This window comes from Phodopus roborovskii, unplaced genomic scaffold (assembly GCF_943737965.1).
Source record: "Phodopus roborovskii unplaced genomic scaffold, PHOROB, whole genome shotgun sequence".
In the NCBI taxonomy this organism is placed as follows: Eukaryota; Metazoa; Chordata; class Mammalia; order Rodentia; family Cricetidae; genus Phodopus; species Phodopus roborovskii.
Genome location: NW_026126486.1, coordinates 604,178 through 621,869, shown reverse-complemented (window position 1 = coordinate 621,869; position 17,692 = coordinate 604,178). Strand labels below are relative to the sequence as shown.

The following is a 17,692-nucleotide window of genomic DNA, read 5'->3' as shown; positions in this document are numbered from 1 at the left end:
GAATTTCAAAAAACAAAACAAGAGATAAAAAAGCAATTTTGTAAGCATCTTATATATCACTCATTTCTGGGTGTACAGTGGCCATAGAACACTTATTAAAACACCAGTCTTGCATACTGCACAAGGGGAACTCATATTCTTGGGACAATTCAAAAAATGTCACATTCATATCTTTGTCACTATAGAAAAGATATTAAAAGGCACAAAAGTAGTGGTGAGTGAAGAGGAGCAATAGAGACCTTTCTTTTAAAAACAGCAGTGCATCTCAACAAAAGGGAACTTAAAAATTAGAGATGCTAAATCTTTAAAATGGCAGGAAAACAGAGATGATCCACAAACTTACTAACTTGTCAAACCACGTTAAATCTCCAATTGGGAAGAGCAATGTGTTTGAGCATATATTTAAATTCAGTTGTTCACTTTGCACATTGAACGAGACAAGTTTCACTTTAATGAAGTTACCTGTCACTTTGTTACTAATATGCCTTATTAGTAACTTATCATATCCATCACTAAGCCTGGTATGAAGTAAGCAGACTTTCTCTATGTGAAAACAGGAAGGTTTTAACTACTAGAAAATCAAATTCCCTCTCATTACATTGTGGCCAGATCAAAGCTTCTGGATTCTGTCTTCAGGCAGGAAGAGATTAAAGCTGAGATATTAAAAGTAGTGTAAGATTAATAACACATCACCTCAGTTACCAAAACATCAGATGGCAAGAGTGTCGTATCACTGCTTTTAGTTTATTCCTGTGCCTTCTTTTTTTTTTTCCCTGTGCATCCCTGGAGAGAGAAAGAAAGAGAAAGGAAGAGAAAGGAAGAGAGAGAGAGAGAGAGAGAGAGAGAGAGAGAGAGAGAGAGAGAGAGAGAGAGAGAGAGAGAGAGAGAGAGAGAGAGAGAGAGAGAGAGAGAGAGAGAGAAAGAGGAGAGAGAGAGAGAATACATACTTTCAACTTTCCAAGTATTATAGGTTGCCTGGACAGTGGGTTTCAGGGACCCAACTGTCTCTACCTCCTCAATGTGTATCTCCAAGCCTGGTTGTTTTTTGTTCACTTGCTTGATTTTTAACCTATGCTTTGGGATTTGAACTCAGCTCTTTTTGCTTGCAAGGTAGGCACTTTCCAACTGAGCCATCTCCCCATTCCCCCAACCTCCACCAATTATAACTATTGTCATGTCACAGCTGTAGAAATGACTATAAGGTACAAACAAGCCAATAATCTGTCTCTGACAATGATATATAATGTTATACCATTTAGGGACAAATGAGAAGAAAACAGAAGGATTTATGATCTGTAAGAATTTACAAATTAAGCTGGGGGTAGCAACATGTACCTTTAGTACCAGCACTCAGGAGGCTGAGGCAGGTAGATCTCTGTGAGTTTAATGCCAGCTTGGTCTACAGAGTGAGTTTCAGGACAGCCAGGGCTATATAGTGAAACCCCATCTAAAAACAACAAAAAAAATTTCAAATTAAATGTTATTTCTTAGAAGAAAAAAGTATCACATTTAAGGGTAAGTCAGTGCCAGCCAAGACTTGAGCTTGACCTAGGGCTAGTTTCACAAGGGACAGTGCTACAAGAGAAAGCAAATAGGTTTTTAGAGGGAGGAGACAGACAATCACCTTGCCTCTGTAAGCCAAAAGCCTTGTGCAAGTATTACCTTAGCTTTACCACACTTACAGTTCCAGACACTGGTATTAATAAGTGCCCGAAGGACTTGTGTTGAGTGCATCTGTTTGTGGAAGGGATGCTAGTTTTCAGTAGCTAGCACTCTGTAAATGTAGGCAGTTGCACTGTTTTGCCAAATTTCAAATACACTACTTAATTCTCTCTAGGCATATATGTATGTTTAGGCTCTCTGACAGTGTCTTTTCAATGCATCCACAGTTTGTGAATAGGATCGATTTCTCACTGGAATTAATCTGACGCTTTTCTTAAAATATGTAATCTTGAGTCTACCCCACAAAATAATGCTTTGGTTAGAGCAGTGCTCATAAAAAAGGTTATCCTAGTTCCTCAGATGTTAAACATCATCCACAAAAGAGAAATGCTTTTCAAAGAAATGCTTGTGCTGGGAAGAAAAGATCTCTACTTCTAATTATGAATGATTTATTGGTGAAAGCAAACAAGGGCCTGAGAGGCACTTCCATGAGTATCCTCATGTGTGGTTTGCAAGGCTGAAAGGGATGGAGAAATGCCTAGATATTACCAGTGGATATTATGTGAATTCTATAACTATTAAAAGGAAACCCTCTCTTTCAGGTATCTAAGGAAACGGTATTAAAACACACATTTGCAGAGGTTTGTGTGGTGGACAGATACAGAACTATTAAAAAAAAAAAAGGTTAAAGGATACAATCCTAATCCAGGAGACTAACAAACCCTACCAGTGTTCTTCCAGAATTCCAGAAGCACTAACAGAAATACTGTACTTAATGCATCTTATTACCATGATTAATAATATCAAGTAGACTTCACGGGCAATCATTTGGAACTCATCTCAGGAACATAGGGCAATTTGATATAATTGAGACAATTCTGTGGGCAATGCCAATCATGAAGAGTTCCAAATAGTTCTCATTTCCTTAGACAACAGCAGACCTGTTTTCATTTAGAATGAGTAAGACAAACGAAACTGATTTAGGACTCCCTATTTATCTTCTAGCAAAAAATAAATAAATACGATTTTTAAAATGCAGTTCCATCTAGCAACAAAAGAGAAAAACTAAATTTGTAGTAGGGCCAGTTCTTGTGACTACCAAACAAACCTCATCTGCTTTTTTAGCTCCATCCTTTAGGTCTGAAATGAATCTCCCTAAAGCAGTGTCAGACTTTGTGCCAAGTGACTAGGATATAAACATCCTTTTGGTTGCTCAGCAAGACATATGCTCTAAAGAAAACTGGGCTCAAAACAGGCACGTGGGTTTCTATAGAATAAGGGCTCCATTTTGTGAGCCTTGTCTGAGTTTTTTGTCTCCGCCACAATGATGGCAATTGCTGTTCCCATGATCCTTCACATTAACAAACTGCTATAAATTTAGTTTGGCTGCTCCAGAGATTGCACTCAGCTTCTGGGCAATGCTGAGAATGCACCCTATATTCTAGCCTCACTTTTACAAGGTGTACTCAGCATTGTGGACAATTTCCTTGGGAGATTATTCTATTTAAAGAACTACACTTCCAGCATAATATGGCAAGCTCTATGTTTACACAAGCATAATGTCAAAGCTACCCTTCCACACTTGTGGAGGGGACAAGGCCAGGAGGGTCCATCAATAAGAAGGAAGAACAATACCTTGAAGTGCTCATGACAATGGGACATGGAAGATCACATACACTTAATAAGCATGAGGTCTCATATGGAAGCTGAGAGGTCAGATAGGCAAGGTGTGGTTCCCTGACTGAATAAAAATCAGGCTGAACTAGAGTAGCTGTCTCTATACATTCCGTTCCTGACCTTAAACAGGAGTACCACATTCACTTAATCAACTTTGTAAAATTATACTTCCCATAGATAGACAAAAGCCAGGAAACCACTCTAAAATGGCAGAATGTACAAATCCAATATCATAACTGCCTTCATCTTTAACTTTCAGGCAGCCAGACCTACAATCCTTGAAATTGCTTAACTTAAAAATAGAAATGACAACATAAAATTTATAATGCTGATTTTCCAATTAAATCCTCAGTTATAAATGGCAAAAAATTAAATGTCATCTACAGAACAGCCAAATCTTGGTTTGTAAAGTATCTCTTAAAGGATGCTTTAACTGAACAAAATAATATAGCTGTCATAATTGTGTAACAGTCTAGATTTGGTGGTCAGTCTGATATGCAAGATAAGGAAGAAGTTACCATTTGTGCCAGGGATAATACAAGGAGAAAACAGGGCAGCTACAAAATTCAGATACTTCCTAATACACTGGGCTTGTTTACTAACAAATGTCCCATCCTTACAGTAAAGAATATGTTATGTGGATGGTAGTCAATACACAGTGGTTGAATAAACATCGAAAAAGAAGATTTATAGTGTTTGTGAAACTGCCAGTTATGTACACATTGTTACTAAGTACACAGGTAGTCTTTGTTTTCATTTTGAAGGTCAAAGACTTTCTATTAAAACTGAAGAAAGACGTTGTCTGGACTTTCAAGAAAAGAAGAAAAGCTGACCAAGAGTGATTTCAACTCACCTGGCTTTAGGAGGTATGGAGCAAGCATGAGACAGCAGGGATGAACTTGGGGTCCTGGGGGTAGGGGCAGCTCTTAGCTATGGCTAGCCAACTGTGGATTCTTCCATTCCCTCTTCACAGTCAACCTCTTAGGTAAATAGTTGCTACTTATTGCAGAGAGGTAACAGCTGATCAGATGCCAGCCTAGTAGGTACAGGAAGGAGACTCAGTCTGCTCTTTTTCACATCCTGCTTCTGGAACATGACAGAGAAACAACTATGCAAGGCACTCTGACAGTGCACACTCTAGAGCTATCAGTAAGAATTAAGGTTCAGGCACCCAGAAGTTTTGCTTTTGCCTAAAATGGCTATAGAACCCTTATCTCAACACAACCCTAATATCTTGTGTAATGTCGGTGCATTACACATTGGTGGTACCAATTTCATAGTAATTGAGTAGGTTAAAAAACATTCAGGAAGTATTTTAATGTGGCATGAAAATGAGATAAGTTGTGGAACATCCATCTTATTTACATTTATTACAAGACAATATTAGGAATTTAGACAGCGTGTTCTTCTAGTCTGGGAACAGGAGCCGAGTAGTGTTGTCATTGTACTAGCCTTCGTGGCTGTGTTCTGATAGTTCATTTGTCAAAGGTTACTTTCCAATGGCTTTGTGTTTTCAGTTTTGGCAAAAACCAACCTCAAGTAATGTAAGCAGTAGTTATAAAATGCACAGTTAAGTTAAATGACTGATGAAAAGGATTCCCTCATAAGTATCTAACTATTGAAATATATTGTGTTGTGGCTTGCTTCCAATCTGTTACTTTAAAATATAAATCATCACCTATTTTATGTAATAACAACAAAATCCTTATTTGTTTAAACTAGGCACAGATAAAAGTTTACAAGCTTAAAAACTGAACAAGAATTGTTATGTTTTTCCAACAATGTAGATATTTTGGCAAGGTCTTCATAATTCAAATACTCAAGATAGCTTTATGACTTCCCAAGATATTAATACCTGTCTGTGCTGTGAGGACACACAAGCTTTACTATGGGAGTTCACACTGGCCAATTTAAGAAATATTTTTTAATATTTTCACTTTAATATTTTTAAAAAAACTGTATAATCTTAGTTTGTTAATTGGAAGTAAATAGCTTTGGCAATGTCATGTAGGTAATTTTAAATTTGTACTAAGTCGGCATTTAATTTATAGCCATTTTTTCTACAATTAGACAACTAATGGTCCTACAAAAGAATAAAGTATGTTAGATGTATTAGTTCTCAGGACACAAGATTTTATACTGATGCATGTTTGTGGGATTGTAGGAAGAAAGGAACTAAACTCATGTGAAATGGAGAGATTTTACCAAACAGGTGTTGGTAGGGTCAGAGCCCATTAGCTGATGCTGTCAGACCTCCTGGCCTTGGGCAGAAGATGGAAGAGTGTTCTCAGAGCACACTGGTGCTCTGAAGTGGAGACAGGGTCGATGGGTAGGGACTGATTATTGAAGGGAGACATCACAGCAGGATCTTCCAGTACCATTTTTTCCCACACCCTCTGGCTGCACTAGGAAGAGTGCAGGTAGATACCTCAGCTTCTTTCCCATCCATCTCCAATCTCTCATGGATCTTTCATTAGCCAGAACCAACTGAAAGTTGTAAGAGGTAAGCTGCCACAGCAAGAGCAGGGCAAGGGAGAATGGCTCAGTGGAGAGGAGCACACATAGGGAATCAATTGCTCATATAGTTGACTGACATGGAGTGGAAGACGGAGCATGGGCCTCCGACTTATCTGCAATAAGTCTGCTAGGAAATACCATTTGGAAATGCTTCTTTTTGAGAGGAATTAAAAAAAAATACAGTCTCTATCATCATGTTTCTATATTCTCCATCCTTAAAGATCTACTCAATTGTTTTCAGGTTCAACAATCTCTCTGGTTAGCAGCCTTCTCAAAGGTGCATCTGAGAGCTCTCTGAGCCATGGGGAATCTTCATCTAACTGTAGGTAAACATACAGTGCAGGGGTTTACCTAAGGCCCCACTGGAGGTAACTCTTCCAAAATGGCAATCCAGCCATCCACAGTGACAATACCCAACAGCTCTCTCACACATTCAATTTGAAGTATACATTCCAATCATTTGTTTGAAGTTCTCTGATTCATTAACTTCGTGTGCACTGTGTGTGTGTGTGTGTGTGTGTGTGTGTGTGTGTGTGTAGATTTTATCTATCTTCTGATTACAGGATAAAGGTAAACACAAAGAAGGAAGAGTCAAAGCTGCCATTTTCAGGAAGCCTGCTGAGCAGAGCTGGAGGCAAAGGTGAGAAATGGTGCACACTGCTGGCTTCTGTGCAACAGAGGCCTGATTTCACACACCGTTGGCACTCCATGAATGTCTGCTGAATTGGCTAAACCTTCATTTGTCTTCATAAGCAAGTATGGGAAACAGCAAATAATTATTTCTTGGGAAAAAGCCCAACTAGTGTTTGAGGTTGCACACACACACACACACACACACACACACACACACACACACACACACACCCACCCACCCCTACCTACCTGCAGGATTCCATTATGTTTTTTCCTTTGACCTTAAAGGAAATCTCACCTATCTGAAGAAAATCTTCACATGAAAAGCCTACCTGCACATGCTACAGCATACTTAATGCTTCATTCTGAAAACTTTCTTGTATCTTTTAATTCAGAAAACAGTCTTTCTATCTGAACATGGTAAGAAAATGTAAAGCCTGGTATAAGATCCAAGAGCAATTTATATGTATTCTTTTTTTTTTGTAATAAAAAAAATTAGAAAGCAAAATGTTGCAAACCTGGTCTTCACTAAACAAAAGGCTGAGTTTTATTAAAGGTGTCTAATTACGAAGTTAATTGTGAAGCATAACCTTTAGGACTGGAGAGCAACAATGTTCCATCAACTTGAGTCTGACCAGGCAACAGGAAGATAGGCTTCCGTGAAAGCCAAAAGACTATTTCACTGGAATAACTTATGATCAGACCCATGGTTTGTAGGATATCTGTCTCCCAGGCACTGAATTGAATGGCCTTTGATACCCTAAATGTAACACTTTTCAGAATAAAGCAGTCCCTCCCTTTTAATTTAGGAAGAAATGAACCCAAATCCCAGGGATCAGCATTGGCTGGGCCTTTGAACCAAGACTACAGAGACGAAATCCTGTTTGGTGTGGAAAATCCATTTTGATTTAACAAAATGATCCAGTCCTGTGAGAAAATACTGCCTTTCCTGGATGTGTCCTCTCATTCCCAGGCTATTCTTGGGTGGGGGTGAGTGTGGGGGGGAGCCTGGCTGCCAGTAGCAGAGGAGCACTGCTGCCAAGAGCAGGGGGAGCACAGCCTCCAGGGGCAGGATAACGCCCGTGGAGGCTGCTGATGTATTTCCTTCTTACTGCAGATAGAAATTCAGAACACAGCAAGAGGAAACTGCCTTTGAGCTCACCAAAAATGCAAGGCCATGCTTAAAGCCAGAGTAAGGGATAACAAAAACAGCTCAAATTCATTATGGGTAATCTGTAGCTCACTAAATCTTTCTACCACATTAATTTACAAGCCTCACTGAAGCAGTTTTGTAACACCTTATACCAGAAGGCCAAAACAAGTTAAAGCCCACAGATGCACATTTCAAAAACTACCAACTTTTTTTTATTGCTCCAACTCAATTTTTCATTTGTTCCTACCATTGGATGAATGTTAGGGAATTTTAGGTATCTATCTTCTGGAAACCTAAAAAATGAAACGATAAAAACTAATTCCAACAGTTTTGAAAAAATAAAACGTTACAATCAAATATTGATATTTATTTCATTCTACCATGTAAAGTGCATTTTGGCTTTAAGGCTAAATAAACCTCAAAAAAAAAAAAAAAAATCAGGGATAACTAGCAAGTGACTCAAACTGTCCCATATGAGAATGGTTCTGAGATTTTAACTTCAAGTATTGACAGAAGGGGACTGTTTCTTCCTAGGACTCAGGTGATAGTACCTTGTAAAGATTTATATTATATGAAAACAATCTGTATGAACATGCAGCCAAAACTAGAAAAGAGAGCCTAGTATCACAGCTCCAACCATGCTGGAATTAAGTGGTCAGACAACCCTAGGCATATGGCATTTATCAAGTAAAAATATGAACTGGTGCTGTCACCTGCCCCTAGAATAGCAGTCCTCAACCTGTGGGTCAAGACCCCTTCAAGGGTCCAGCAACACTTTCACAGAGGTTATATACAAGATATCCATATTATGATTCATAACAGTAGCATCTATAGTTATGAAGTAGCAATGGAATAATTTTATGGTTGGGGGTCAGCATAGCATGAGGAGCTTTAATAAAGGGTCACAGCATTAGGAAGGTTGAGAACCATTGGTCTAAAGGAATCCTGACTCTAAAAACCAGAGAAGCCTAAAAGAGTGATCGAGTCTCACATTTCTAATGACTTTTCTTTCTCATTTACATAGTATCCTTTAGTCATCACAACTCAGGGTCACATATACTATAAACATTACATAAACATTGATTTATTTTTAACAGTACACAGGAAAGGGATGAGGGAGCTAGGGGCATGATGGATTTGAAATCTTACATGGAGAGACGTGGAGGTCACAGGCCTTCACAGATGTCATCAAATGAAGGCATAGGCATAAAGAGGGTAAGGCAGGACGTGAGTCTTGACTTTGGGAATGGTACACCACCAGGTTCTGGCAAGTGACCCAAAGTGCAGCCTAATGAGGATGGCATAAACAGGACACAGGGATGGAAACAGGTCACACATGGGAGGTTCTTCCCCTGTTCGCTGAGACAGGAAAAGAAGCTTGGGTTTGAGGGCAGGAAAGAAAACAAAGGATGGCTCAGATAATGATGTCTGCAGAACATACATGCAAAGGCCTGCAGGCCTTTGAGAAGCACTGGTGTGGACCAGACAGAATACAATAGCCAGAATCCTTGACATCAGGGTGATAGTCCAGCAGTGGGCACTGTCACCAAAGCCTCATCGGAGGACACGATGAGCAGGCCCGCCTAGGTAAAGGCAATCTTACCTGTTTATGTGCTCCATGAAAACAGGATTATGACTCCCGTGTCTTGCCCGTGGTTGCACCTGAACTGGGCATCACTCAGCAGGTGCTAGGAGACACTGGAGTGGCCGACAATGTCGGCAGTGGCCAGGACACTGCAAGGCTAGGTTACTGCTCCTGTGGGTGTTTTCCAGCACCTTTCAAGGTTAGAGCTGCCGCCTCATTATCCAGCTCTCACCTTTTATTTCATGCCAGAGCATGAGCATGAGAACATTAGGCATCACCACAGCTAGCAATGCTTTCTGGGGATTTCTCAAACTATAGGAACTGGAAAAACTATCCGTTCACCTCTTTCCTCTTGCTCATGGGGCACTTACAGGCAGGCTACACAACAGAGGCAGAGGTCTGGTCTGCTATTGGGTTTCCTCCGTAACTCTTTAAATTGGTACCCCCTCCCCCAAAAAGGCTGAGGAAGTGGCAGGTGTGGCTGTCCCAGAATTCCGAGGCTAGCGAGGGAAAAGCTGTCAGCCTTCCCCTAAGGCCACCTTGGCACCAACAACTCAAGGCTTGCATCGCCGCACACAGCCACATTCCCGCTCCCGCGGCTGGTGGCCTCTTCTTCGCGCTCCGGCTGTGCGCAAGTACCAGCCCAGCCCGCTTCAGTCTGGATTCCACTCAAGATCCACAGCCCTCTGACCTCGGCCTACCTGTCTGCGTTCCTGCCTCGAGACGCGGGAGCGGCCCACCTCCGCAGTTCCTGTCCTTACATGGGCGAGGATGCCTTTTCATTTTGTTTTCGAATACGTATGTGGTTTATGTCTATAGGGACGGGGTGGGGGGCGGTGAAGGCACAAGGCACACGGGAAAGGCGCACAGCTCTTATGCGCGCGGACGCAAAACACGTTCCAAGAACCAAGGAGAAAACTACGGGCTCTCGCTTCGCGTCCGGGAGCGAGGCCCACCTATCTCGCCCGTACACCTGTCCTCGAGAGAACGAGTCCACGCGTGACCCCGGGTCGCACGGATGTCCTGCCCGAGCCACGTGCGCCCCCGGGCCGCCACGCAGGCCCCGCCCCGCACGTACGTGCCCTTAACCAGCCCGCGGCTGCTGCTGCCCCGCGAGCCCGCGCCCACGGGGGGGCGCTCCTGCCCTCGCTACCCCCCCTGCCCTCGCTACCCCCCACCCGCGCGGCACCTCTCGGCCAGAGAGATCCTGCACTCGCCACCCGCCGCTTGCCACCTCCTACCTGAGGGCCCGCCAACAGGGCGCGCGAGGAGGTCGAGGAGACTGCGGGCAACACGACCGCGGAGAAGGCTCGGGGAGAGCGGCTGCGGTGGGTGGACTGTCCGGGAACGCGCGCGCGCTCCCTCCCTCGCTCCCTCCGCCGACTCCCGGACGGAGCCCAGCCCCGCTGCCGCGCGCCGCCCGCCTCGCCGCGCCTAATAACAACGGCGCCCCGGTCAGGTGGCCGCGCGCGGACAGGGCAGCCATTGGCTCGGCGGGGAGCGCGGTGCGTCGCTATTGGCTGGGGGGAGGGGCCTCGACTGAGGAGGGGCGGGGCCGCTCGGGGAGGCCGGCTGGGAGGGGCGGGGGCGGGGCCAGGCTTGGTCCGCGCCTTTGTGCCCGGCGCGCGCTCTCTGCCCGCTCCGGCTGCAGCGCCCGCTGCATCAATAATTCAGAGCGGCGGCGGCGGCGGCAGCGGCGGCAGCGGCGAGTGCGGACGGGAGGCGGCGGCAACAGCGGGGACCAGGCAGCAGAGGCTATGCATCCAAGTGCGGCTGGGCGGCCGCGGCACCCCTGAGGCCCGGGCCGGGCTCCGGGTGCACCGCGAAAGGGGACGTTTGTCCTGGAGTCCGAGAGAGAGGCGTAGTGGCTCGGGAGGCGTCGGCGGAGCTGTGCACAGAGCTGAGGAGGGGGCTTCGGAGCAGGGCTGGGGAGGGGGGCAGCTGGCGCTGGCAGCCCCCGGGGTGGGGGGCGGGGTGGGCGCCGGCGGCGCGATGCTGGGCGTCGTGGAGCTGCTGCTGTTGGGGGCTGCGTGGCTGGCAGGCCCAGCCCGCGGGCAGAATGAGACAGAGCCCATCGTGCTGGAGGGCAAGTGTCTGGTGGTGTGTGACTCCAACCCCACGTCTGACCCTACTGGCACTGCTCTGGGCATCTCCGTGCGCTCGGGCAGCGCCAAGGTGGCTTTCTCTGCCATCAGGAGCACCAACCATGAGCCGTCCGAGATGAGTAATCGCACCATGATCATCTACTTCGATCAGGTGAGTTCCCCCATTCTCTTGCAGCATCCAGAACGGATTAGTGAGGGGATTGGCAGGGAGAGCGTGGAAATCAGATGTGGGGTCCTCTCCAAGGGCTCTGCGGAGGCTAGAGGACCACGCTCGGATGTATTCCGATCTACCCCCTTTCGTTCCAATCTCCTTATAGGTACTAGTGAACATCGGGAACAACTTTGACTCAGAACGGAGCACTTTCATCGCCCCGCGCAAAGGGATCTACAGTTTTAACTTCCACGTGGTGAAAGTCTACAACAGACAGACCATCCAGGTCAGCTGCCACCTGGGGGCCAGGCTCACAGTAGGGGTTTTGCGGCCGTAGGGGTCTGTCGGAGGCTCTGTGGGAGAGGGAGGCAGAAATCAGAGGCATACGCCCTGGCTGCTCCGAGGACCGGTAGCGGGGCCTCAGGGTTCTTTGGTGTGTACCGCCCCTTAAGCTGTCCAAGGTTCCTGAGACTCAGTTCCATCTCTAGAGACAATTTTCTGTCCTTCGCTTTCTGGGACCTTCTGTAAAGGTCCCTCGGTTTTCCTTAGGGGCTCCAGGGACTTCCTGTAAAGGTGATTAGCTCCACAGACAGCTACGGCTTTTATAATAAGATCTCCACGCCGGCTTTCTAGGCTCACCAATTCGCTGCAGCCCCAAAGCCTCTCTGGAAGCTTTTCCGATTTTCTTCAGCACCTTGGACAGAATCCCGTCCCCCTAAACCAACACCCTTCCTTTGCAGACTTGTTTTTTAAACTTAAGTCTGTCTCCAAGGGTGGGCAGATCAAAAGGACGAGGTGGGGATGGGAGCAATAGGGCTATTTCCTCCTGGTCCAGCCGTGTCCAGGCCAGCACTCAGCAGCTAGCCAGGCCCCCAAAGATGTCTGGGTTACCTTAGAGCTCCCGCAGAGGCAGAAAGCGCAACTGGGGACAGGGCGCCTGGCCCTAGGCCGACACTGCTTCTGCAAGGGCACAAAACCAGGCGATGGCGGGCGCAGCAGGATCTGGTGCGAGAATTGAGCGGGTGGCTTAGGGAGGGAGCTCTAGTGCAGTTTCGCAGGTCTCGGAATTCCGGACATCCACTCCTGGCCGCTTTTAATCTGCATCCCGCCGCCCCTCGCCTCCAGTGTTTTGGCCACAGACACCAGTTGAGGCCCCGGGTGTTTAGGGCGCGCAGGGAGCAGAGTTGCTCCGGTCAAACTGGCGAAAGGCCAAAGGTCTCAGGACATTACACCCACCTGCGGGTTTACTAATCTGCATTTTGCCCAGACGGGATTAGTTTGGCGCGCTCCTGCCGCTCTAGAGAGGTAGAACCTTCCGCTACCTAGATACAAAGTGGGTCGTCCTTAGAGCCTTCAGAGTGAGCAGCTAAGTCCGATTTCGCCCCTCTCGCCTCGTGCCGGATCGGTGCCCCCAGGCCTTTGGGGCAGCTAGCCAAGCACCTAGGTTGGCTCTGCCCGGTCGCTTGGGTACCCGCTTAGGCGGCGCGGCTGACGCAGGCCTTTCTCTTTCTCAGGTGAGCCTCATGTTGAACGGGTGGCCGGTGATTTCAGCTTTCGCCGGTGACCAAGACGTGACCCGTGAGGCCGCCAGCAACGGCGTCCTCATCCAGATGGAGAAAGGCGACCGAGCATACCTCAAGCTGGAGCGGGGGAACTTGATGGGGGGCTGGAAGTACTCAACCTTCTCTGGATTCCTCGTGTTTCCCCTTTGACTGGCTCGGTAACGGGAATGGAGGCAGGAGAAAGGCAGGAGGGGAGTGAAAAAGAGGCCGAAAATTACCAGGGCGAGGAAGCGGCGCCACCGGAAACTTCCTACGTGTTCCTAGCTACGACTGGGTACAAAGGTGCGCGCCGCCCGCGGTCCAACTTCGTTCGCTCCCTGTCTAAAGAGAAGTAAATCTCGCTTAGCTCTGCACACTCCCATTTCCAAAATTAAACTCGCCTCCCCCAAGCCAGTCGCGGTAATCGAGGAAGAGACTGCCTTGTCATTGTTCCTTACCCGTCCATGTCCCCAACAATTAACGAAGTAATGTGAAATGTTTCTCCCGACCCGACCCCCTTCTGAACCCTGCCACTTACTGAAACTTAGTATACCCCCTCCTCCCCAGTTTGAAGAGGGGGTCTGTTTGTTTTCTGTTTCTGTTTTTGAATGGGGCAGGTAGTTTTAATATAACAGGTTTTGCTCTTCAAACACCGCGCGAGTTAAGCTTGAGAGACTCGCCCTCAGCTGCTTGTTAGCAGAGGAAGGACTCGCCTTCGTGGTGACTGGTTTAACTATACATAAATATGTATATGTATCATTTGTACACGAAGAACTCTTACGGTGGACGCTGGCTGTATTCCGTATTTCTGTCCTGTTCGGAGTGATCGTGAAATCTAAGGCTGCTTGGTGTTTGTTTTCCGATGCTTGTCAATGCCCTGTGTTCTGTGGCTCCACCAACCGCCAAGAAGGTTCTTCGGGACGCTTCCTCTTCCTCTGTAACATACGTGTGAATAGCCAAAATTTAATTTTGCTTTAATCCAATAAAGTCAAAGTGGGACTTTTATTTTTCTGAAACAGCTTTCTAAACTTCGCATTTTCCGGGTTGCAAGGTTGAGGGCTTGGGTTGCCCAAGATGGGCGGAGAAGCAGGAGGCTTGGAAGATGCAACCAGAGAGGCCGGGCAAAAAGGCTTTTCTTCACAGAGCCGGTTTTGCGATTCCTTCCTCCTGCAGGCCGGTTCTCCATCCCTGTGCTCCCTGCTTTACTGGGACCTGAGAGATCTGACCCAGATCCTGCTAGGCGTGACTGAGGGCGTGAAAGCAGTTTGTTGTCCACCCTCAATTCCAAATGCATCAGGAATAACCTCCAATTCTAGGACCTGAACCCGCCTGCTCTTTGTGACAGTGTCTTCGCGCCTACTGTCCCTGGATGTCTCCAGCTCTGTCCACTCCGCAGCTCCCGAAGCACCTTTTATTTTGTACCAGCACCTCTGAACCTGAAATCCACCCGCCAAACAATCCCAGGCGCCCCGACCTGCGATTGCGCTCTTTGGCAGGACTTTAAAAGGGGTGCGTCCAGAAGTTTTGATTGTATCGAAACATAATGTGAAAGCAAAATTGAAATAAACGACTTCGTTTTAAGTCTGGAAAGCTGCCCCTGTGTTGGACGCGGGTGATACAACGCCAGAAGCGGGTGGAAACAGGGCCCAGGGCCGAGATCTGCGACCCGGGTGGGCTTCCGTGGTTCTGGGCTCTCCTCTTGGGTTGAGATTCAGATTCGAGTTTAAGTGGTTCTGGGGGGAGGGGAAGGGGACGGGGTTAATAACAGCTAGGGCAGGAAAATTACTGACATTTCTGCCTTCTGCTCTCCTGTTCGCTTCACAAACACCACTGGGCTGGGAACTTGAGTTCAGTTTCTCAACCACACAGTCTAAGATGCTGCAGCATCCTGTCCTTCACAGACCCAGGGGCCAGGGAACTGTGGGGGACAAGGGGCTTCCAGAGTGAGGCACAATGGAGTGCCTGTCTTTCCCATTCCTACAGTTCTCCCCCCTGCTTCAGTCCCATCGGAAGAGGGGCCTTACAGGAATTTAGTAGAAAAGCAATTCTTTTCTTTTTCTTCCATCCTTCTTTCCCTCCTTCTTCCTTCCTTTCTTTCTTTTCTTCTTTTTAGTAAGGGCTACTTTGTCTTCAAGCTTCACGCTGGGAAGGACAGGTCAAGGACAATGGGAGTCTGCCAGGGAACTACCTCCACCAACAACTCAGCTGTGCAGAGCCTACTGTAGAGGCCAGCTCCACCGCTCCTGGCTTACAGGCTGTGGGGGTTAAGCGCTTGCTACCGCAAACTGCTTCCAGAAGGAGCTTCCAGAATGCTGTCCATTCCTCCTCTTAAGAGCAGAACCATCCCAGTGCTGGGGAACCAACAGGCTGAGTTCCACCTGGATAACTTGGGCGATTCTCCCTGCGCTCAGGTTGCCCTTCTGTGTAAAGGCAGGGATCTCTGGGGTCCCTCCTCTGGGGACCCAACCATTCTCTGGTCTGGGACCAGGGGCCTATGGCTTCAGTGAGTGACTGGCACTACACTAACCTGGAAGGGGGCAGGGGCTGTGGATCTCAACTGGGGCCCAGATCAGAGCCAGTAAGTGAAGCTAGAGCCAGTGGACCCAGAGATAGAAGAGGGAAAGTTCTCTCTGATTCTGCTCCAGATCTACCTGGCCTCTGGTAGGATTGGGTCCATGCTCCCTAGGTTGGCATTGAAACCCGAGTTAGCATCTGGTTCTACATCCCTTCCTTCACCTGTCAGCCCTTCCCCGTGGCATTTGACTACTCCTCTCCCATTTTTCTCTGTGTACCTAGACATGCCACCTAAACCTTGAAGTTGAAACTATCATTCTTTCCTTAATTTTTCCAAAATCCCATTCTACAAGAGGACCTAAGCTGGCCTAAAAGTCTGCCTCTTCTTGGGGGCTGTCCCAACCCATAGAGCAGGTGATAGAAGGCTTTCTGCCCACTTGCTCCTTGCCCTCCAGGGAGGGCCCAGTGTGGTGTTAGCAGGGAAGGAACCACTTATTGCTTTAGGTTTCACATGGAATGACCACTCACATTTGCCTGAGCAGGGTGGTGGACACCTCCCTCATGTTCCCGGTGTGTGACAATTGGGCATCTTCTTTTCTGGGGTGAAGATGGAGGCTGAGTATTCCTTGGGTCAGAGACAGATGAGACAACCTATGCCTGAAAACTGGGTTCCCAGTTGGGGTCATGAGAGACTCTAAGTGACAGGCTGGAGATGGATGGAGAAGAAAGGCCCTAGCGAGCTGCAGTTCCCCGTGTACTTCCTTCCTGTCCCACCCAGAAGCTTGGGAGGTGGTGGGTGGGTGGGGTGATTTAAAAACCTACACCTTCCTTTGGTTCCCTTTAAGGCTTTGAAGCCTCTGATCCCTGGCAGATCTGGGCCGTGCCTCCTGCTTTCATCTAAAATAAGCTGCTTCAGATCCCAATCTGGAGGGGTTCCAGGACCACCCCGAATTTTGCCTTACCCTGGGTCTGAAAAGCTTCTCCCCCCAAGTTCCTGGTCGCCTTGCTTACTTCCTCCTGGTTAGTGTAGGTCCCCACTTCTAAACCCCAGGATAGCAGACTTGTCATCCTTTCTCTGCACCCTTCTATGGAGGTACCTAGTGCTATCTATCATAGCACACTGCTGCCTCTCGAGGGCAGAGGTTAAAGCATATTCTCCATGATGGTGACAGTCGGCATGCAGCAAGAAGCATAGAAGTGCGGTGAGGGGAACTCAGGAAAGCTTCATAGAGTACGCCTTTCCTAGAAATCCTGTGGGCCAGTGGGCAGGGCCGCCCATCCAAGGTCCCTGGAGCCACCAGGAGCTCGCAGCATTGGGGCAGCCCACAGGGGATTTCGTCTGAGCATGAGCAGCATGCTGCTGTGGATCAGCTCCTAATGAGAACATAATTACTCAGGTGGAGAGATAGCCTCACCCGCCTTAATGGGGTGGAAGAGGGGAGGGGCAGGCGCCAGCAGGTAGGGGGGGCACACTAGTGTTTTGGGGCCCAGACCTTAGGGGAAGGCCCCTCCCTCTCTGACTGTGATTTTACACTGCCCTCAGCACCATTTTGAGATGTATTTTCCTCAGCTCCAGAATGCTAAGGGTGGGCTCTCACTTCCCAGCACTCAGCCAGTTCCCTGTCAATGGATACTTCTGCTCCCATCACAGTCACAACAAACAATGAAGTCCTGAGTGACTGGGGGAGTATCCCTGGCCAGCAGGAATAATCGGGCGCACACCTGCCCTCCTGCCTTTGAACTAATACTGTGGGGGAAATAAGGTTCCCAGAAGTCATTACAAAGGTCTCTTGAGTTCTTTGCACAGGGGCCATCATAGAATACATCTCTCTCTTGAGCCTCGGTTCCTCATATTCCAAATGGAGGCAACAGTGTCTTCACTATGGTTAAAGATATTCTATCCTCCTCTCCAACTGACATATAGTAGGTACTGAATGAATGGTCATGACAATAAGGAGTATTAGACACCTTGTGCCACATTGTCACAGAGGTGGGGCATAAGGGAACATGCAGGAGGACTTCCATTTTGGTTACATTGGAAATCTGAAACCAGGTTTAAAATGAGCATACAGCAAGGGCATCGTGTGTTCAGGATAGGATCCAGTGGAGGTCCTCCACCATCACAGGCCCCCATGTCAGGGCCCAGCCCCCACC

At 47.4% G+C, this 17,692-nt stretch overlaps 1 protein-coding gene across 1 annotated transcript; it reads left to right on the top strand.

Moving 5' to 3' along the window:
• Nucleotides 1–10,919: 10,919 nt before the first annotated feature.
• On the top strand, nucleotides 10,920–14,029 carry Cbln1 (cerebellin 1 precursor). Its single transcript, XM_051195067.1, has 3 exons — nucleotides 10,920–11,483; nucleotides 11,650–11,769; nucleotides 12,998–14,029. The coding sequence occupies exons 1-3, from the start codon at nucleotides 11,220–11,222 to the stop codon at nucleotides 13,193–13,195; spliced, it is 582 nt and encodes a 193-aa protein (XP_051051024.1). The 5' UTR covers nucleotides 10,920–11,219; the 3' UTR covers nucleotides 13,196–14,029.
• The last annotated feature ends 3,663 nt before the right edge of the window (nucleotides 14,030–17,692 follow it).